Source organism: Trematosphaeria pertusa (genome assembly GCF_010094035.1).
Source record: "Trematosphaeria pertusa strain CBS 122368 unplaced genomic scaffold BU26scaffold_24, whole genome shotgun sequence".
NCBI lineage: Eukaryota > Fungi > Ascomycota > Dothideomycetes > Pleosporales > Trematosphaeriaceae > Trematosphaeria > Trematosphaeria pertusa.
Genome location: NW_022987235.1, coordinates 40,745 through 60,363, shown reverse-complemented (window position 1 = coordinate 60,363; position 19,619 = coordinate 40,745). Strand labels below are relative to the sequence as shown.

The 19,619-nt window shown below is 49.6% G+C and overlaps 9 protein-coding genes across 9 annotated transcripts; 5 read left to right on the top strand and 4 right to left on the bottom strand.

Moving 5' to 3' along the window:
• Positions 1 to 6,236: 6,236 nt before the first annotated feature.
• Positions 6,237 to 6,959, bottom strand: BU26DRAFT_511430 (uncharacterized protein; the record flags this gene model as incomplete). The annotated part of the gene is made up of 2 exons (XM_033827306.1): positions 6,237 to 6,516; positions 6,586 to 6,959. 2 exons carry the CDS (start codon positions 6,957 to 6,959, stop codon positions 6,237 to 6,239), a joined length of 654 nt encoding a protein of 217 aa, XP_033676320.1.
• A 1,608-nt stretch (positions 6,960 to 8,567) lies between these two features.
• Positions 8,568 to 9,426, bottom strand: BU26DRAFT_525162 (uncharacterized protein). The gene is made up of 2 exons (XM_033830441.1): positions 9,060 to 9,426; positions 8,568 to 8,994 (listed from the first exon to the last, which is right to left on the bottom strand). Exons 1-2 carry the CDS (start codon positions 9,383 to 9,385, stop codon positions 8,712 to 8,714), a joined length of 609 nt encoding a protein of 202 aa, XP_033676319.1. The 5' UTR covers positions 9,386 to 9,426; the 3' UTR covers positions 8,568 to 8,711.
• A 317-nt stretch (positions 9,427 to 9,743) lies between these two features.
• BU26DRAFT_511428 (uncharacterized protein) lies at positions 9,744 to 10,494 on the top strand (the record flags this gene model as incomplete). Its single annotated transcript, XM_033827305.1, has 2 exons — positions 9,744 to 10,019; positions 10,066 to 10,494. The coding sequence occupies 2 exons, from the start codon at positions 9,744 to 9,746 to the stop codon at positions 10,492 to 10,494; spliced, it is 705 nt and encodes a 234-aa protein (XP_033676318.1).
• A 982-nt stretch (positions 10,495 to 11,476) lies between these two features.
• Positions 11,477 to 12,514, top strand: BU26DRAFT_175840 (uncharacterized protein). The gene has a single exon (XM_033820328.1). The coding sequence runs from the start codon at positions 11,575 to 11,577 to the stop codon at positions 12,166 to 12,168; it is 594 nt and encodes a 197-aa protein (XP_033676317.1). The 5' UTR covers positions 11,477 to 11,574; the 3' UTR covers positions 12,169 to 12,514.
• A 948-nt stretch (positions 12,515 to 13,462) lies between these two features.
• On the bottom strand, positions 13,463 to 14,246 carry BU26DRAFT_571815 (uncharacterized protein; the record flags this gene model as incomplete). The annotated part of the gene is made up of 2 exons (XM_033834184.1): positions 13,463 to 13,534; positions 13,566 to 14,246. 2 exons carry the CDS (start codon positions 14,244 to 14,246, stop codon positions 13,463 to 13,465), a joined length of 753 nt encoding a protein of 250 aa, XP_033676316.1.
• Positions 14,247 to 14,326: 80 nt separating this feature from the next.
• Positions 14,327 to 15,172, top strand: BU26DRAFT_571814 (uncharacterized protein; the record flags this gene model as incomplete). Its single annotated transcript, XM_033834183.1, has 1 exon — positions 14,327 to 15,172. The coding sequence occupies one exon, from the start codon at positions 14,327 to 14,329 to the stop codon at positions 15,170 to 15,172; it is 846 nt and encodes a 281-aa protein (XP_033676315.1).
• Positions 15,173 to 15,184: 12 nt separating this feature from the next.
• On the bottom strand, positions 15,185 to 16,814 carry BU26DRAFT_175697 (uncharacterized protein). Its single transcript, XM_033820325.1, has 2 exons — positions 16,359 to 16,814; positions 15,185 to 16,310 (listed from the first exon to the last, which is right to left on the bottom strand). Exons 1-2 carry the CDS (start codon positions 16,704 to 16,706, stop codon positions 15,360 to 15,362), a joined length of 1,299 nt encoding a protein of 432 aa, XP_033676314.1. The 5' UTR covers positions 16,707 to 16,814; the 3' UTR covers positions 15,185 to 15,359.
• Positions 16,815 to 17,145: 331 nt separating this feature from the next.
• Positions 17,146 to 18,517, top strand: BU26DRAFT_175766 (uncharacterized protein). Its single transcript, XM_033820327.1, has 3 exons — positions 17,146 to 17,449; positions 17,582 to 18,460; position 18,517. The coding sequence occupies exon 2, from the start codon at positions 17,586 to 17,588 to the stop codon at positions 18,210 to 18,212; it is 627 nt and encodes a 208-aa protein (XP_033676313.1). The 5' UTR covers positions 17,146 to 17,449; positions 17,582 to 17,585; the 3' UTR covers positions 18,213 to 18,460; position 18,517.
• On the top strand, positions 18,111 to 19,200 carry BU26DRAFT_175751 (uncharacterized protein). Its single transcript, XM_033820326.1, has 2 exons — positions 18,111 to 18,460; positions 18,517 to 19,200. Exons 1-2 carry the CDS (start codon positions 18,215 to 18,217, stop codon positions 18,847 to 18,849), a joined length of 579 nt encoding a protein of 192 aa, XP_033676312.1. The 5' UTR covers positions 18,111 to 18,214; the 3' UTR covers positions 18,850 to 19,200.
• The last annotated feature ends 419 nt before the right edge of the window (positions 19,201 to 19,619 follow it).

Genomic DNA, 19,619 nt, shown 5'->3' with positions numbered 1-19,619 from the left:
AATTAATTAGGTTATTATAGCTAACTAATTAGATAACTCTCTATAGCTAGCTTAAGAAAAAGCTACTATATTAGGCTCTGCCTAGAAAATAGAAGACAGCTTATTAACCTATTAGAATTAATTAATAGTCTCTACTATTAACTATCTATAAATATATCTAATACGCGCTATATATACTACTTAGATAACTATCTACCTAGAATAAAGAAAAACTACCTAGTTACTATAAGATTAATATTACTAGCTAGGTATATAAGAAGACGTTAATACGTACGTAGTAGTATACAAGGCTTACTACTAGAGCTATACTCTATAGAATAAGACGCTAGGTCTTCTAAAGCCTCTACTTATCTCTAAGAGAGCTTAGTAGAACGTCTTTATAAATTTTAAGAGCTTCTCTCTAGATAAAAAAGAATTTAACTACGTGTACGTTATTATAGACTAGCTAAGTAAGTAGAGCTTCTTTCTACTCTACTATAAGAAAATTATAGCTTAACGTGCTATAAAGCTATATTACTAATATATTTAGCGTATATATAGTTCTTCTAGGTCTATTATATTAGATTATAACCTATAGTTTACCTCTATCTTTATAGATAAGCTCTATTAGCTTATAGAAATTAAGTAGAAGCTCTCTACTACGTACTACTCGCAAACTAATAGAAATATAAAAATTATTAATTAATATCTTAATTAGCGTCTACGTCTATTTATTAACTACTACTAGAATAATTAGTTAGATCTTCTACCTTATATAGACTAGGTATAAGCTACGTTATTATATAAAACTATAAAACTAATAGTATATAAAATTAAATTTAGATACTAGCTAATATACTACTAGAATTAGAAAAAGCGTATAATAAAAGCCTCTACTCTACGTAAGTATCTCTTATACTAGAAAGCTTAGAATTTTACTAAGAAGTAATATAACGCTATAGAAAAAGCTACTAAAATTATATAAAGTAATATCGCGAAGACGTAAGCTAGATAGGCGCTCTAAGTAAATAAAAAGCGCTAAGAATCTAATTTTATAGTAGGCAACCTCGTCTATATTAAACCTTATAGCTTTTTAATAAATTAGTCTAGTATAAAGCTTAATTAATAAATATATAGATCTTACCTAATTATTACTATAAAGAGTTACTTCTTTTAGCTCTAGCTACCTACGTATATACGTATACATAACGTCTTTTACGCTAACTAGCTAAGAAAAGTCTTAGAGCTATTACTAGAGTAGGTAGAGCCTAAGTAGCTACCTATTAAAGTTAATAGTAATCTAGAATAGCCTATATATAAAATTCTAGATAGTTGTCTTTATTAAAATTGCCTTTAATACTATGCTATATAGGTTGCTTATAATTCTAACTCTACCTAGTATAATACTATAGGCTTTATTAATGCTCTCTATAAGGTAAGAGACTTTTATGTAGTATATCTAGATAAGCTAGAGCTGCTATTATAATTAGATGCTTAGATTAAGGCGTATAAAAAAGAGAAGACTCTAGAGAAGATAGCGAAGAATTTAAAACTCGTAAGAGTAAGAGACATAAGAGTAACGCAAAGGTGCTACTAAGTAATTTAAGAAGCTGTTAAGCTTATAGTATTATTTAAGAAGAGAGCCTATAACAAAGCTACTCTATAGACGCAAAAATAAGCCTTTTAGCTTAAATCTCTATAAGAATAGAGTAACTAGAGAGAAGGTAGTAGCTATAAAAGCGCTTCTAGTTTAAAACTAATACGAATACACTTACTATAAGCTAAAAGAAATAGTTAAGAGTATAATATAGAAGTTTTAGAAGAAGAGAGACTAGAAAGGCGTATTTTAGAGCTTAGAGACGAGCTCTCTCTGTAAGAGAGAGTAATATAATAGTCTAACTCGGCGCTATAGTCTAACTTAGCTTCGCCTAAGTTATATAACTCTATCTAGCGCCTTAATATAGGTACTCTGTATATATAGAGAGCTCTTAGAGTATCTCTCTACTTCTTACCTTTAGATAGCTAAATTTAACCTAACCTACTCTACTAGCACTCTATTCTTATAGCTTATAGAGATAGTACTACCTATAGCTAACTTACCTAGCTAGGTATTCTAGAACGCTTATAGTAGCGAGAACTACGAAGCTAGCCCTTATACTTAATAAATAAACGCTCTAGATAAATAAATACTCTAAAAATACTTAGTATAAGAATTAATAAGTTTTTCTTAAATAACTAAGTAAAACCTTAATATTTTTCTATAAAACTTTAGATATTTATAGAGCTATACTATATATACCTTCTATTAAATTTATAAAATATATTCTCTATTATATAAGCTTAAAATAAGTCTTTTTCTAAAAGTAGCTATTCTTAGAGTTTAAATCTTATAAGTACTAGTAAATCTTTATAATAATCTATAAAACTTTAAAGATATATTATATACTATAGTATAAATTTATTCTAAAGATAATATAGTATATTTATTAGTAATATCTATCTATTTCTAGAAGAAACCTTTAAACTTCTTTTTAGAGACTCTTTAAGCTAATATCTCTAGTACTACTAAGCTAAACGTAACTAAACTTTATAGAAGTCTTTATACTATAGTATATAATATATCTATAAAGTTTTATAGTTTATTATTAAGGTTTACTAGTACCTATAGAGTTTAAAATCTAAGAATAGTTAATTTTAGAGAAAGGCTTATTTTAAGCTTACGTAATAGAAGATATATAGTATAAATTTAATAGTAGGTGTATATAGTATATATCTATATATATTTAAAGTTTTATAGAAATATATTAAGGTTTCGCTTAGTTATTTAAGAAAAACCTATTAATTTTCTTATACTTAGTATTTTTAGAGTATTTATTTATTAAGTACGTTATTATATACCTTATATTAAAGTTATACTAAAATATATTATATAATTAAAAAGCTATACGTATTTAACTAACTTTTAAGAAAAAACCTACTTTACTTCTAGTAAGTACTATTATATCTTAATAATAATATATAAAACTTATAGTATATAGTATTTATAACTTAATAAAGAGTTCTAGAAAACTTCTATAGCGCTAGCTCTTCTAGGTATAGCGTAATAAGAAATAGAAGCTTATAAAAAGTCTTTCTAGAGTTTTTTTCTCTAACTATATATATATATTAATAATCTAGCTATATAAAGTTATATATTATAAGATTATATATACTAGAAGCTTTCTATATATTTAGAAGTAATAATTTTAAAATAGTTTTAGTATCTTTCTATCTTTCTCTACTATACGACTAAAAAGACTTTACTTTTAAATAACTACTTAAAGCTACTATATTATTAGTTAATAAGCTCTATATAGTTAAAACTAACTATAATATATAAAATAATAAGTTTATAGAGCTAGATTAACTATATATATATATATATAGTTAGAAGAAGAAAGCTTTAAGAAGAAATTTTTCTAACTTCTATCTCTTATTATACTATATCTAGAAGAGATAGCGCTATAAAAGTTTTCTAGAACTCTTTATTAAGTTATAAATACTATATACTATAAGTTTTATATATTATTATTAAGATATAATAGTACTTACTAGAAGTAAAGTAGATTTTTTCTTAAAAGTTAGTTAAATACGTATAGCTTTTTAATTACGTAATATATCTTAGTGTAATTTTTATAGTAGGTGTATATAGTATAGTTCTATCTATATTAAAAATTTTATAGAAAAATATTAAGTTTTCGCTTAGTTATTTAAGAAACACCTGTTAATTTTCGTTAGTTTTCGTTACAAAGAAATCGTAGGGCGTTTAGTAGTATAGAGCGTTTAGTAGTATAGAGCGTTTAGTAGTAAAGTATATTACCTTCTATAGCTACTTAATATAAGCTACTTTTTACTATTAAAGATAGTTTATAGCTACTAAGTTAAGAATCTAATATATAGCTATATTAACTATATTATAAAAATTAAGTTTCTATTTATATTTTATATAGCTTTTTATATATTAATTATAGATAATAATATTAAAGTAGACTTTAAAGATACTAGCTTAGTTCTATTTAACCTAGATTTAGTAGTATTAAAGCTTAAAGTTTAATTATATATACTAATATCTTCTACTACTAATACTACTATCTAGAAGTATAAAATATCTAGTAATCTTATTTAAGTAAGATTTTAATTAACTCTAATTTAATTAAAGATTATATAGTATTTTAATTTATTACTAACTTATATTATTAAGTTACTTAATTAGCTTAAGAAAAGTAATAAGCTAATAGTATATTAGCTAGTACTTATAGAGTCTAAAGTTATCTAGCTTTAAGTAGCTAATATATAGAAAAAGAAGTATAATTTATATAAAAGAAGGTAAATTTAGAAAAAGAATACTTTTATAATTAAAGCTAGCTTATAGCTAGTTACTTAAAAAAAGACTATAGATTAGAATAAGAGTAAGAAGTAGTATAAAGAGATAGTAGTATATAATAGCTAGCTAGCTTAGTAATACTATAAACGCTATAGTAAGCTAGAGTATAATACGTAAATATACTAGATAGTTAAAGATAATATAGATAAGTTAGATAGCTTATCTAGATTTATCTTAAGTAGCTTAGAGTTAGAGTAATCTAATTAAGATAGTAGCTTTTTAGTAAAGGCTTAGTATTTTTAGAGTATTTACTAATATAAAGTATTTACTAATAAAGTATATTATACTAGACTAATCTATTAAAAAGCTATAAGACTTAATATTAATAAAGTTATCTATAGTAAAATTAGACTTCTAGTACTTTTTATTTATCTAGAGTATCTATCTAGTTTATACTTTTATAATATTACTTATATTTTCTAATATATCTAGTTAATAAAGAATAGCTAGATAGTAAAGTTAATAATAGTAGATAAATAAATAAAATATTTTACTAGTAGCTATAGAACTTTCTAACTAGAAAATATAGTTATAAAAGTAGTTTTTATATAGTTTTTAAGTTATTTTAGATAAAGATAAAAAGAGTAGTATTTATTAAAGTATAAAAGTTAAGTATAATATTATAGATTATAAAAAAGCTAAAAGCTCTAGCTATATATACTAGTCTAGTATAATTACGTAATTAATATATAATCTTAATAGTAAATAATAGTCTCTAGTTTTTTTATCTAGTACTCTATAGAGCTACTTCTACTAATAGTATTTATATTTATACTTTAATAGAAAGTAATATACTCTACTATAGTAGAAAGAATATAGAAAGCCTAAGACGTCTTCTTATTATTTCTAGTACCTAAGATATAGTTAGTTATAGTCTAGTAAGTATTAGCGTAGAATTAGTTATTAGTAGTATTGTAGCTATTCTTAGACTGTAAGAGCTAGGCCTAGTCCTTAACACATCTAACCTATTCTCTTTAGAAGCATTCGCCTCCCGCTGCGTCCTTACGTAGGTAATCTAACAAAGCTGTTTCTACGCCACGTGCGCAGTATAGCCGCATGTCGTCTTTCTTGTGTCGCTGCTGCCGCAGCTGTAGACACTAAGAGTAATATCGATTACGAGGTGTACGGCAGGGCCGCGGCAGATACATGAGTTTCTAGGCGCGTCTAAGCGGCGCAAAGAGGTAGTGCTTAAGCTGACTAAGTCTGGGTATGGCGAGCAGCGCCAGGAGATCGAGGATCTTAGGTATAAGGCTCGATGTGTAGCCGCATGTCGTCTTCCTCGTGTCGCTGCTGCCGTAGCTGCAGACACTAAGAGTGATATCGATTACGAGGTGTACAGCAGGGCCGCGGCAGATGCATAAGTTCCCGGGCGCGTCTAAGCGGCGCAAAGAGGTGGTTGTAAGGGCTAGCTCCCGGTCTCCACTGCTGTGAGCGCCCTGGAACACCTAGCTAAGTAAGTCGGCTGCAGGCAGCACTGTCTCTACGAGCTGTAAGGATAGGGACGCGAGAGCAGAGCAGGTTGGGTTAAATTCAGCTTCTAAAGGTAAGGAGCAGAAGGATACAGGGTGCCTAGTGCCAAGGCGCTAGGCAAGGTCATGTGACTTGGGCAGAGCCGAGTCGAACCGCAGTACTAAGTCGGACCGTCACACAGTGCAGCTAAATAAGCAGCGGCGACAACAATAGTACCCAATGCTATTCGAGTTAATTACCTAAAGAGGCCCCTCTTTCGCCAGTCGGCTTCTGTAGCCACCGCATGCAAATCCGTAACTCTAGCCTAATGCTAGTGCTAACAAACAATGCCTTGCTCTAAACGCCAGTAAGTATACCGCAGAGCTTAGGCAGCCGAGGTAGTGTAGCGAATGAACCCCCCTACCGCTCTCTTAAGCCTTGTCCTGCGCTGGGCTAGGGTCCCGGTAGTACCCTGCTCCAAATGGCGGAGCAACTCGTTGACTCGTCCACCGTCCATCTGGCTGATGTCGTCGATGCGGGAGGGGAAGTGCGGGATAACTTGTAGCTGGGCATCGGCCGTTAACGAATAGAGCGGCGTGAGGTCCTCATCGAGGCTGCTAGCGATGATGTGGCTGTTCTCGAGGCGCACTTGTTGATTTAGCAGCCTGTGTGGGTTTCATGTCAGCTGGCACTATGTCTGCGTGCGAGGGTTTAAAAAGGTATTCTTTACGTACTGCACCTCGACACGACGAAACCCGCTCTCCACGCGGTCCTCCAGGCGCTCCACGCGGTCCTCGTCCTCCAGGCGCTCCACGCGGTCCTCCAGGCGGTCCATGCGGTCCCCGAGGCGGTCCATGCGGTCCTCGAGGCGGTCCATGCAGTCCTCGAGGCTGTCAACTCTGGCGTTAAGCTGCCCAATATTGTTGTCGATGCGATCGAGTCGTTCAGCAATGCCCCGCAACAAAGTCACGATCTCGTTGTCGCCTTGCACAGTCGGCAAATTCTGGCAGTTTCGAATTTGTGCCGCCATGCTGGTGATGTTGGCCGCCTCCTCGCAACCGGCCGCCATGACGGTGGAGTCAGGCTGTGGACTGAGAGCAGCATCCATGGTTGGTGGTGCAGGATGAGGTGGTAAGAGTTTGATGGTTGAAGAGTTGATGTTGGTAGAAGAAAAGAGGTTGGTTGGGTGCCAGGCGGACGCTTTTATTCGACTCGCGGGCTAAAAAGCTTGGCGGGTGCGACCTGGTTGAGGCGAGCAAGAGCTTGTAGAAGAGAGGCGAGCAAGAGCTTCTAGAAGAGAGGCGAGCAGAAGCTCCTAGAAGAGAGGCGCGGACGCCAACAAGAAGAAGGAGGAGCCAAGGCCAAGGTAAGAAGCCCAGACCTGGGTTCTTGATCGCTTGGCAAACCCGCACGTGTGCAGCCTTCCCTTCATTTAGGAGTGACGCGCAATTCGCGCGCGAGCTCTGCGCGCGTACACCCAGCTTCCAGATATACGGTGTCTGAGCGTCGTTTGCGACCCTCTACGCGATGTGTCTCTGTAACCCCAAAGTCTCGAGCTGCGTGTATGTAGGCTGCTTCGACGGATAGCGAATCTCTGGGCTGCGGAGGTGTGTACAATAGCTATTCGATCAATTGCAACGTCTGATAGTCGATGGAATCGTGAGAGAAGTGTGTGTGCGGGACTCGGCATCGGCGCGAGCATCAAGGATCGAAGGCACCCAGTCGAGTCCGAGGGCATGAGACGCTGATTGCGAAGGTCTAGAGCGGGGGGGGGGGCATCGTACGCTCGTCGTCTCGGGCGGACTCGTTATGCTCGCAGGTACCGTTCGTTCGTGGCTACGCTCGTTCGTGATCTCGCACCTAGCTATCGCTTCTAGATGTTAACATCTCAGGGAGCCAATTGGTAAAGCAGGGAGGCTCTGCATCCACAAGACAGGAGGAGCGCTGATTATGAGTCGCGGACGGCCGTCGAGCTTGTCTAGGTGGACGTCCAAGGGGTGATGCGGGCGGTAGAGCTTCTCGGAGGCTGTCACCGTACAATAGAGATTGGAGCTGATGTTACCCGCGCGGTTAGGGAGAGGCGCCCACAGCCAGATTAAGTGCTAGCGGAGCCTCCGCCGCCGCAGTCAGTAGAGCAGCTCCTGTAGTCCTCCTCCAGAGTCTTTTTTGTAGAGCCGATTATGCCGCCAGATAGCGCCGCGGTCCCGTCGATAGCTTGTCGAGTGTTTTGCGGGGGATAGGGGGGATAGCCTGCGGAGGATCAACGCAGCGCTGCAGCTTCGTAAGCTTTGGAGGAGCGGAGGTTGCCTCCGCGGTGCCCAGGTGTAGCAAGATGGCTTCACGGCATCTTGATGGATCAAGCTTGAATTGGAACGTCGACATGACGGCGTTGGAAGGTACCGCCAGTGGCGGTTACGACGGCGGGCGATTGGGGGTCAGGAAAGGACTTCCTCGTAACCCCCACGTGGGAGGAAGGTGTAGTAACGGTTGAGGACGTCCGCCGGTGCGGAAGGCGGAGGGAGGAGGAAGGCAGGAAGGTAGGTGTCCTGCTTGTTAATGAGTTGTCCGCCGTCAAAGGGTATTAATGGCGGAGTAGTGTTGTGTAGCTGAATGGCTCAGTGATAGGTGGTGCTAGTAGTGATCCGCTGAAGCTAGTAGGCTGGGCGGAGACGGGCAGTGCAGCCAAATGAGCAGCGGCGACAATAATGGTACCCAATGCTATTCGAGTGAATTACCTAATGAGGCCTCTCTTTCGCCAGTCGGCTTCCGTAGCCACCGCATGCAAATCCGTAACTCCAGCCTAATGCTAGTGCTAACAAACAATGCCTTGCCCCAAACGCTAGTAGGAATGCCGCAGAGCTTAGACCTTCACGCCAGTGTGGCGCATGTACCCCCCTACCGCTTTCTTGAGCCTCGTCTTGCGCTGGGCCAGGTTCCCGGTAGTACCCTGCTCCAAATGGCGGAGCAACTCGTTGACTCGTCCACCTTCCAACTGGCTGATGTCCTCGATGCGGGAGGGGAAGTTTGCGATAACTTGGGGCTGGGCATTGGCGGCCGTCAACGAATAGAGCGGCGCGAGGTCCTCATCGACGCTGCCGGCGATCATGTGGCTGTTCTCGAGGCGCGCTTGGTTGTTCAGCTGGCTATGTGGGTTTCATGTTAGCCGGCACCATGTCTGCGAGGGTTCGAAAAGGTATTCTTCACGTACTGCACGTTGACACGACGAATCTCGCTCTCAAGGCGGTCCATGCGGTTGTCAAAGCGCAACTCCATGCGATCGAGTCGTTCCTCCATGCGATCGAGTCGTTCCTCCATGCGATCGAGTCGTTCATCAATGCGCCGCAACAAAGTCACGACCTCGTTGTCGCCTCGCACAGTCGGCAAATTCTGGCAGTTTCGAATTTGTACCGCCATGTTGGTGAAAGCGTTGGCGAAAGTATTGGCCGTGTTGGTGAGAGTGTTGGCCGTCTCGTCGCAACCGGCCGCCATGACGGTGAAGTCAGGCTGCGGACCAAGAGCAGCAGCATTGGCCATGGTTGGTGGTGCACAGAGAGGATGAGGTGGTAAGAGTTTGATGATGGATGAAGAATTGATGATGGTCGAAGAGTTGATGACGGATGAAGAATTGATGATGGTTGTGATGGTTGATGATGATTGTGATGGTTGTGATGGTTGATGATGTTGGTGGAAAAGAAGAGGTTGGTTGGGTGCCAGGCGGACGCTTTTATTCGACAAGCGAGCTTGGCGGCGTTGCCCCGCGCGACTGGTGCGACCTGGTTGAGGCGGGCAAGAGCTCCCAGAAGAGAGGCGAGGACGTCAATAAGAAGAAGAAGGAGGAGGAAGCCAAGGCCAAGGTAAAAGAAGCCCAGACGCGTTCTTGACTGGGGGAAAGATGCTTGCTCCGAGGACAGAGCAGCGGCGGCGGCGGCGGCAGCAGCAGCACAGGCGCAGTGCAGGCACCCAAACTTTTGGCTTGGCACTGCACAACCGTCCAACAGCGATTGGAGCTGCTGTTGCATTGCTCGATCGCGACGAGGCTAACAGCGGGCGCAACCCGCGCGGCTGGGAAGAGCCTCCGCCGCCGCCGTCGACCCCGCAGCAGGTGTGGCGCAGGGCCCCTGCCGCTTCTGGCTCTCGCCCCCGGCTCTGTTTTAGTGTGTGGTCTTATGTATGTCTGCCGTTCGACAGCCGATGCGTGGTATACCGGGTGCTAGCGGCGGGTTCGAAGGTCCGAGGGCAGGTTCAGCGTCCGCAGTCGATGCTGTCGCGTAACTCAGCGCGCCGACGTGCGTGCGGGTAACGCGCTAGGACAGATGTTGGCTGAGGTAGGCGTTTGGCAGATTGTGTCCGTTGCACAGGTAGCCGTAGCCGATGTGGTAGAGGACCGCGTTCCCGTCGACGGCTTGTCGAGTGCTTTGCGGGGGATGGCCTGCGGAGGATCAACGCTGCAGCTGCGTAAGCTTTGGAGGAGCGGAGGTTGCCTCCGCGGGGATTTTGGTGCCCAGGTGTTGGCAAGATGGCTTCACGGCAACCCGCGCGGCTGCGGAGAGGCGCCCACAGCCAGATTGAGTGCGGGCGGAGCCTCCGCCGCCGCAGTCGGTATAGCAGCTCCTGTAGTCCTCCTCCGCCAGAGTCTTTTGTAGCGCCGATTATGCCGCTAGATAGCGCCGCGTTCCCGTCGATAGCTTGTCAAGTGCTTTGCGGAGGATGGGGGGTAGTGTTGCGAAGATGTCAAGAAGCGCCGTATCCTGCGGAGGACTAACGCAGCAGCTTCGACGCGGATAATTTGAGAAAAGCAGTAGGAGCCGATTGCTACGGTCTGATAGATCCTCTGCCAATTGTTTGCATCCCGATGCGGCGTTGTGGTGGAGCGTGGGTTGCGACTGCGGCGCGGCAGGCTCTGTGTCGGCGTGGCTCTCAACGCTACGACGCCCGCACTGTCAGATGTCCATTGATAAAAGCAGAGATCCTCTGCCATTTGTTTGCATCCCGATGCGGCGTTGTGGTGGAGCGTTGGGTTGCGGTCCGCGGCGCCGGCCAGGCCGAAGGCAATAGCAAATCTTGCAGCTCCCCTCACCACGCCCACAACACCACACTCCGATCTTTTCACCTCAGCCTTTTGGCGCCCCCCTCACAACCTCAACGAGCTCAATGAGCTCTCTCGAGGCCTCAGCCTTTGTCTTTAGTCCCCTGGGGCATCACCGTACCGCCAGCAGCCCCCGCACAGCCGCCCCAATGGAGCCCGCTACCTGTTTCGCCACCGAGACCCTTGAGCTCCAGGGACTACGCACCCGTGAGTACTGCCCCTTTGCATTTCCTCCTCGATACATGCTAACTTGGCGGCATCCGCCTCGAGGGGCAACGGGGCATGCCTTACGCAGTGAGCCACGGCGGCCGTTGCTGCCACCCACGGCGGTCGCTGCTACCACCCACGGTTTCGGAGAGAGCGCTCGTCGTCCCTCGGGGCGACCACTACCCACTCGTGAGTACTGCCCCTTGCATTTCCTCCTCATACATTTCCTCCTCATACATGCTAACTTGGCGGCAGCCACCTCGAGGGGCGGCGGGGCATGCCTTACGCAGTGAGCCACGGCGGTTGTTGCCACCTACGGCGGCGGCGGCCACTCACGGTTTTGGAGAGAGCACTCGTGAGTATTGTCCCTTGCTTGCATTTCCTCGATACATGCTGACTTGGCCGTACCCGCCTTGAGGGGCAACAGAGCATGCCTTACGCAGCGAGCCACGGCGGTTGCTGCCACCCACGGCGGCGGCGGCCACCCACGGTTTCGGAGAGAGCACTCGTGAGTATCGTCCCTTGCGTTTCCTCCTCATACATGCTAACTCGGCGGCATCCGCCTCGAGGGGCAACAGGGCATGCCTTACGCAGCGAGCCACGGCGGTGGCGGTTACTGCCACCTACGGTTTCGGAGAGAGCACTCGTGAGTATCGTCCCTTGCGTTTCCTCCTCATACATGCTAACTCGGCGGCATCCGCCTCGAGGGGCAACAGGGCATGCCTTACGCAGCGAGCCACGGCGGTGGCGGTTACTGCCACCTACGGTTTCGGAGAGAGCACTCGTGAGTATCGTCCCTTGCGTTTCCTCCTCATACATGCTAACTCGGCGGCATCCGCCTCGAGGGGCAACAGGGCATGCCTTACGCAGCGAGCCACGGCGGTCGTTGCCACCCACGATTTCGGAGAGAGCCCTCGTCGTCCCTCGAGACAACCGGCTGAGCCGCAGACCCTCCAGTCATCAGTATGGCGAGCCGCAAGGAGGCCATCGGGGCCATCGAGGCCATCGAGGCCATCCTTGGTAGGAGACACAATCACCCCTATTTGCGGCTGATCACCGCGGAGGGGCGTCACACTCGGCTATCGAGGCCATCGAGGCCATCCTTGGCAGGGGACACAATCACCCCTATTTGCGGCTGATCACCGCGGAAAGGCGTCACACTCGGCTATCGAGAGAATGGTGGCGATTGAGCGGGGCGAGCGGGGCACGGTCGGGGCCTCTAGGAGATCTTCTCTTTCCGTCTTCGAAAGAATGTGAGTCGACTGTCCCGATACTCGATCCGATAGCCCAGACCATGCTGACTCGAAACCAGCGGCCTGGGGCCAAGTAAGGCTCCGTGTTTCCGCCCCCGGTTCGCCGCCCCCGCGGCTTAAGTGCCGAGTGTTGTTCCCGCCCCCGACACTGCGAGAAGAAGATCAACTGTCAGCCCCACTACACGTACACGAAGACGAACGGCGAGAAGGCCTCGGCTCTGGTCGACATCGGGGCCAGGATCACAGACGTGAGTAACAAGTGGGTCATGGAGAGAGTCACCGGCGGCTCGGTCAGGACCATCCTCGAGGCCAGCGGCATGCCTACCCTTCCGTCCTTGATCTTCTCCTACAACATGATCGCGAAGAGGTCGCGAGCTTGAACCCGCCCGTTTTCATCTTGGTGTTGTTGGCCGTGAGCGTCACCATGCCCTTCTCGAAAACCAGCCCGAGCCTCGGTTCACGCTCACACCTTCGAGTCGCTGCGTTCTACCTCAACGCCAACACCTTCCCCTCCCTGGACGGGAACTCCCTCGAGAGCGAGGGTGTAGAACGACAGTGAGTCTTCAGCGTGCTCTTCGGTGGACCCCGTTCCCATCGCTAACAGAAGCAGAAACACGTAGACGGACCACCCCCACGAAGACGTCATCACTTCAACAAGGGCATGAAACGCCACCATGAGCTGCGTCAGAAGTATGGTCACGAACGGCTGCGGGCAACGAGGCCAAGGTCAAGTACAGACACTGCACCGGGAACCACCCCCGACAACGCCTGGGAGAACGAGAAGTGCTACAGGCAGTCGCAGGTGAAGAAGATGAGGCCGATCGAGACCATGGTGGCCGTCGGGAACCAGTTCTGCAACAAGACGTGTCGTGCCATGACGATGGGCTGGGAGTGCTGCACCGGGACCTTCCACAGCGTCAACATCGACAAGGCTGCGAACGCGAAGACGCCCACGACCACGACCACGTTCAGCGCCCGGTCGAGTTGGACAACGACGTCATGAAGCCGCCTCCGCTCCGGCCCAGAAGCACGAAGAGGAACCACTCCCGGGACGGCGATAAAGTACTACACCCCGGAGACCGAGGGGGACAACATCTCGGCGGGCTTCATGTTCACAATGGCGGCGTGCCCCGGGATCTTGGGGCCACGGCGTGGTCAGCAACGGCACTATGCTCGTGTGCGAGTCCCACTTCATGGACTTGGACGCGAACTCGATGCGAGACGCGGTGGCGAGTATGGAGCCGAACAGCCTCAAGTGGGTGGTCGGGGACAACCCCTCCGGTGCCCTTGGGCTTCTCCAGGGATCCGAACGGCTGGTCCCCCTCGTGAGGTTCTTCGTGGACATGATCACGTTCGGCTTGAAGGGGATGCCCGTGTGCTCGTCTACTATCTCGATCATGTCGTCGTACTCGATCACGTCTCCGACCACCATCTTCATCCCCCCTGCGAGTTCCCGATCTTGTCCCCCAGCATGAGGCCGTTCGACGACACATGCACAATCACGTACGGGTCCCCGGTTCCGGTCGTCTCTCTGCTCAGGACGATCCCCTCGATCGCCGGCTTCTACCAGGGCTGGTCCTTGAGCACCGTCCCGGGCTTGATGTAGCCCACGTCCATGGGCAGGCGGTAGTTGATGACCCCGCTCCAGGCCATGAGGCCAGACATCGACACCATCGTGGCGTCGCCCTTGATCGGGGTTGGGGACCAGAGACTGCCTCACCATCTGGAGCCCGAGATTGGGTCTAGGCTCGGCCGTCCACGCCATGAAGCCGATGATCAGAACCGCGATGTTGAAGTACTGCTCCGGCTCCTCCTCCTTCCTGGGGAAGCTGAGGCCGCAGAACCTCATGGTATCCGAGTGGTAGACCGACACCGTGTCCACGTACGGGGCCCTCGCTCACCATCTTCCTGTCCACCACCTTGGTCCTCATGGGTCTAATCGCGGTCCCGGGCGCCACCGAGATCACGAGCACGGGGCTGTTCTTGTTGTCGAAGATGTGCAGAGTCGGCATGTTGGGCTCGTTGAACACCATCCACTCGTTTACGATCATCTTCACGACCCCGATCGCGAGCAGCCTTACCTTTCCGGCAGCCTTCGACTGCGGGGTGAACATGGCGTCCAAGAACCCGCCGTGGTCTTCCCTAGGCGTCCTCTGCTCCAGGTCGGGTTCGACGTCTTCACCGGCCCACCGACCCCAGGGACACGACCGTGTTGTCGTACATGATCCCGAACAGGCCGTAGTTTCTCTCCACCCTCTCTCGAGCTGGGGGTACAGGCTCTGCCAGAACCCGCTGTCGCCGGTGGTCGTACTGTACAAGGGGAAGCCGATCACCTTCACGGAGGACAACGTGAGCACGAGGGTGGTCAGGGCCAGCTACGGGGTCATGTCGCTGCTCAGGATGAGACACATCGCCGCGCTCAAGCACCACTACTTGTCCACACCCACCATCAAGTCGATGCTGATCCCGAAGGGGAGGATGCGCGGGGGCATGGCCAGGAGGGACGCCGTAATCACCTCCGACATGGCGACCACGGTGGTGTGCAGCCACTGCCGCAAGCTCACAATCAACTGCGACTGCCCGTCCCCGAAGCCGCCTCCCACCGAGATCATGGTCAGGTACGGGCTCGTGATTTTGGACGTGTACCTGACCGTGGCCACACTCAACACTCCCGACAAGGGCACCTACAGCGTCGCGTACTTCACCCGCATCACCACCGAGCCTCTCCGCGCGGCCGCGATCACCTGCAACTTGAAGTCCGTGTTGAAGTCATAGGGTTCGACCGTGGCCCCCTTCGCCTTCTTCTGCAGGACGCTGACGTCGATCGCCGGGTCGGTCGCGATGTAGGAGAAGTTCTTGATCATCATCTGCCTCCACTCCTGAATTCTGCCCACCCCGAAACTCACGATCACCTTCCTGCCCATACCTACCCTCGACTGCGCCATCTCGTACACCCTCGTCCTCATGGCGATGGACATGGGAGGTGATGTCCAACAACGGCCCGTTCAAGAGCGGGTCCCCACACATGGCTCATGACCGCCCTCCTGGCCACGTCCATAGAGTTGGGCAGCTTCTTGAGCACCCTCATCTTGGGCTTCCTGATCATCACCTCGTTCGTGGCCAGGTCCTTGTACACGTCGCACTCGTAGACCGTGTCCACCTCCATGTCCTTCGCCCCCTTCGCCACCGCAACCAGAGACCCGTTCTCGATGACGTTCATGCTCCCGTCGACGTACATGAGGTCGACCGTGGGCTGCTTCAGCCTCATGGTCCTGAGTTCGGTCACGAGCACCACCCTGGCGTTGGGCACCCCGGAGGTCGCCAGCTCGGCCCTGGTCGGCACCCTGTCCCAGGACTTCCTGAAGATCGTGTTCGGCCTCGGGTTGCTGATTATGGAGACGTGCCTCCTCGTGCCTCTCTTTAGCTTCGTGGTCCCGTCCACGGCCAGAGTGGCGATGTGAATCAGATCCCCGTTCATCATCTCCTCCACGACTACGACGTCGGGCGTCTTCGTGAGCTCGTCGATCTGTCTGGGCTCGTCCGTGACCACGCACGAGAACACCGTCGTGCCCGGGTCGTTGAGCGCCACCACGTACCCGAAGGGGTAGCAGAACACGAACTTCTTGACGCCGTCGGCCTTGGGCATGAACGTGCCCTTGTACCCGTCCATGTTCGGGGTGTCGACGACGATGTGATCCGATGACATGACCATCCTCATGTACTCCGGGTCGACCTCCTTTATCATCGACTTCACAGTCCCGGTGTTGGCCACGGCCATGGACAGGACCGTCAACACGTTCGAGTTGCTGAGCTTGCCCCCAATCTCGAACTCCGCCGCGAACGACCTCGTGACCTCGTCTCTGTACATCCTCGCGATGCAGGTCACGTTCACGTCTCCCATCGCGAGCACGGTCTTGATCTCGGTCATCTACTCATCCGAGACAGCCGTGATCGTACTCACCGTCACGTCCCCGAAGAAGCCGCTCTCCATCATCATGTACATGCGCTCGCCGAGGTCGCGACCAAGCCTAAGTTCCACTTCTCGTTCGGCCTTCGTGCTCATGGTGGTGATCGTCACCGGGTTCAAGACTCTGGGCGCCTCGGTGTCCATGTCGTTGTCCATGGCCGACACCTCGATTCTCTTCGTGGTGGTGTACTTGTTCGTGATCATGTTGATGATCTCGATCGGGTCCTTACACTTGCACACGACCGCCTCCGGGGGCTCGTCCAGGCCGATCCTCACGTGCGCGAACCTAGCCTTGGAGATGTCCCTGCTCTCGCCGCAGATCGAGCAGATGTGTGTGTCCATCGTCACTGGCGCCTTTGTGTCGATGCTCAACTTCAGGGTCGTGACGTGTGGTTGATCTTACCCGTGTGGTTGATCCCGGTCCCGGACTTCTCCCGTTCGCGGACACGAACAGAGACATCAGCACGATCATCGGCGTCGACTCGGAGATGGTCGTCTACGTCGGTGAGCACGATCTTCAACGTGTGAGGTGTCGACGAACGTGTCCAAGTGCTTGCTGATGGAGCCGATCGTCATGGTGAACGTGACCGTGCACGAGCACTTGAAACCGTCCAGCAACATGATGGCGTTGGTGCAGTTGAGGCCGTCTACGGTCCCATTGGCGTCGGTGGACGAGAAGATGTCCCTGTTCGCGGGGGTACCCCAGGTCGCGTCCATCCAGTAGTACCCGTCGGCCTCGACGATGGTATCCATGATCCCGTCGAAGAGCGACTTCAGAGCCACGAACACGCTGTCGAACTGGCGGTTGCCCGTCTTCACCGGGAGACCGACTCTCACGTCCGGGTTCCCCGTGGCGTCCACCGACATGATTCTGACCATGACCCCCTCCCAGGTCCAGTCCCTGAGCATCCACGAGCCGTCCTTCGCGGTCATGACCACGTCGTGGTGGGGATACGCGGGCCTGGACGTGGGGTTCATCTTCGAGCCGATCCCGATGCAGAAGTTGCTGCTGCCTATGTTCGAGATCATCGACTTCGTCGTGCCGTGGGGCCCGAGGGCGCCCCCGTCGTCCACCACGTACTCTCCCTTGCTGTCGGCGATGTTCCTGTTGGTGTCCTTCAACTCCAACACCTCCAAGAGGACCTCGTCGTGCCCGTGTTGCTGTAGATGACCGGGACCAGGTCCGCGTGTCTGACCACCATCGGGTCGGTGTGCAGATTCATGTACGTGGTCGACGGCGCGCCGTTGTTGGGAGTCTCGATCAGGGCCTTGTTCAGATCCGGGCCCATGGACATCATGGTGGGGACGAGCATGGGGTTGAGCGGGCCGCTCTCCTCGAGCATGCAGTTGAACAGGAGCACGTTCAGGTCCCTGATGTGGTACACCGTCGTGGACGCGCCCGCCCGGGGCTCCGAAGACGTGATCATCGTCGTACCCGTGACGAGGTCCCCGGTGGCGTTCAGGATCCCATCCTCGGCGGTGACGGTCAACCCCACCGGGAAGGCGGGCTCGGTGCCGGACATTCTCGGACCAGGCCGTGTACCTGTCCCCGTGCGGGACGGTGGCCTTGACCAGAGGCGTGACTTCGTGGTTGCTCATGGTCAGGGAGGTGTCCGAGATGTCGTCGTTACCCATCAGCATCGTTCTGAGCGTGACCACGCTCCCGTACGGGGTCTCGAGCGTGTGGTTCACCCTGTCGTCGTCCGGGTAGGCGGGGAGGGTGGGGCTCTCGCTGCCGTCGGCCCACACGAACAGACACCTCGTCCAGAACACGGCGTCCGTCTCGGGTATCCTGGACGTTATGGGCTCCCGGCTGCAGGCGGTCAGCTGCCTCTCCTCGGGCGCTGAGTATGGTAAACACGACCAGCACCTCCATCAAGAGTCGGGACATCCGGCCTCGTTCGGTGCGTGGACGGCGGACCTCCGCAGATTCCTTTGGGCCGCCTTGGCGGAAGTGGCGCGGAGAAAATGCAGCGCAGCGGCGGCAACGCCTTGTCTCCGTGGAGAGGGCACCGCTGCCTGGGCTCTCGCGTAAAGTCGAAAGCGGGCAACAAGGCCACACCCAACCCACGACCCTGCGCGACTTCAGACAACTGGTACAGCTATCCCACACCTCTGTACGAATCTTCTATTGCTGACACAAATGTTGCAGAATGCCTCGCAGTCGAAAACCACGCCGATATACGATTCCTCTCCTGTTTTGCGTGGCCCTGGCGCTTGGGCCTTACTGCCCACTTTTTCCTCGACGCGAGAGCTGGGGTGCCGCAAGCACAGTCCCCCGCCTGGGTCGGACGTGTCGAAGCTAAAGCTCGGCGAAGCATGTCCCGCGCTGCAGCTAGTTTTCTTATGTAAGACGCCTGTCCAAACCTCACAATGGAGCCATCGCGACCCTCACCCAATGATCAACCTCCAAAAGTCCTCAAGCCGCTCATATAGTACGATTGCGTGCATCGATCTACCGCTCTATCCGATACTGCGGGCCTGAACAACTGACTGCATTCCAGGATTACCGACTGGCACCGCGACGTACCAAATGTTCTCCTAAATCTGCTATATTTCCTTGCTATGTCGGTCCCGATGTCCGTTCGGTTTTCTATTCGGTGGCGCAACGCTATTTCCTTTGTCTTGCTCCAAGATGAGACAAAGCCATCAGCTGCCGCCGCACCTCCTTTATTTTCCCCTAGAGCTCCCCTGCTCCCTCCCGTCCACATTCTCATTCCTCTGCGGAGCTCTCGATAAAGAACGCGGAACCCCGCGCGTCGTCCCACCTTCTCTCGCTAGGCTGTACATCGCCCTTCCTCGGAGACACGAACCGGTTTTTGCGACCCTCCTGAGGTGCTTAGTTTGCCCTCTCAGCGCCCATTAATACAAGTGGGCACGGCAACGTGAGTATGGCTATCCCGCTTCTCGTCACTTGCTTTCGTGGGAATCAGGACTGGGGTGCATCTTGCGTTATATTGCTCTCTTTCACTCGCTCTGTTTCCGTTAGCGTGCCCGGTTGCCTGGTGGGGCTCACCACACGGTGTTTGCACTCTCTGACATTGGCATTATTTACTCTCGTTACTTCGTTCATTCTTGCGTTATATGCTCTCTTTCTATTTCCGTAGCGTGCCGGCTTCACCACACCGTGTTTGCACTCTCTGACATCGGCATTATTCATTCTCGTCACTTGCGTTCATTCTTGCGTTATATACTCTCTTTCTATTTCCATAGCGTGCTGGGTTGCCTGGTAGGCTTCACCACACGGTGGTTGCA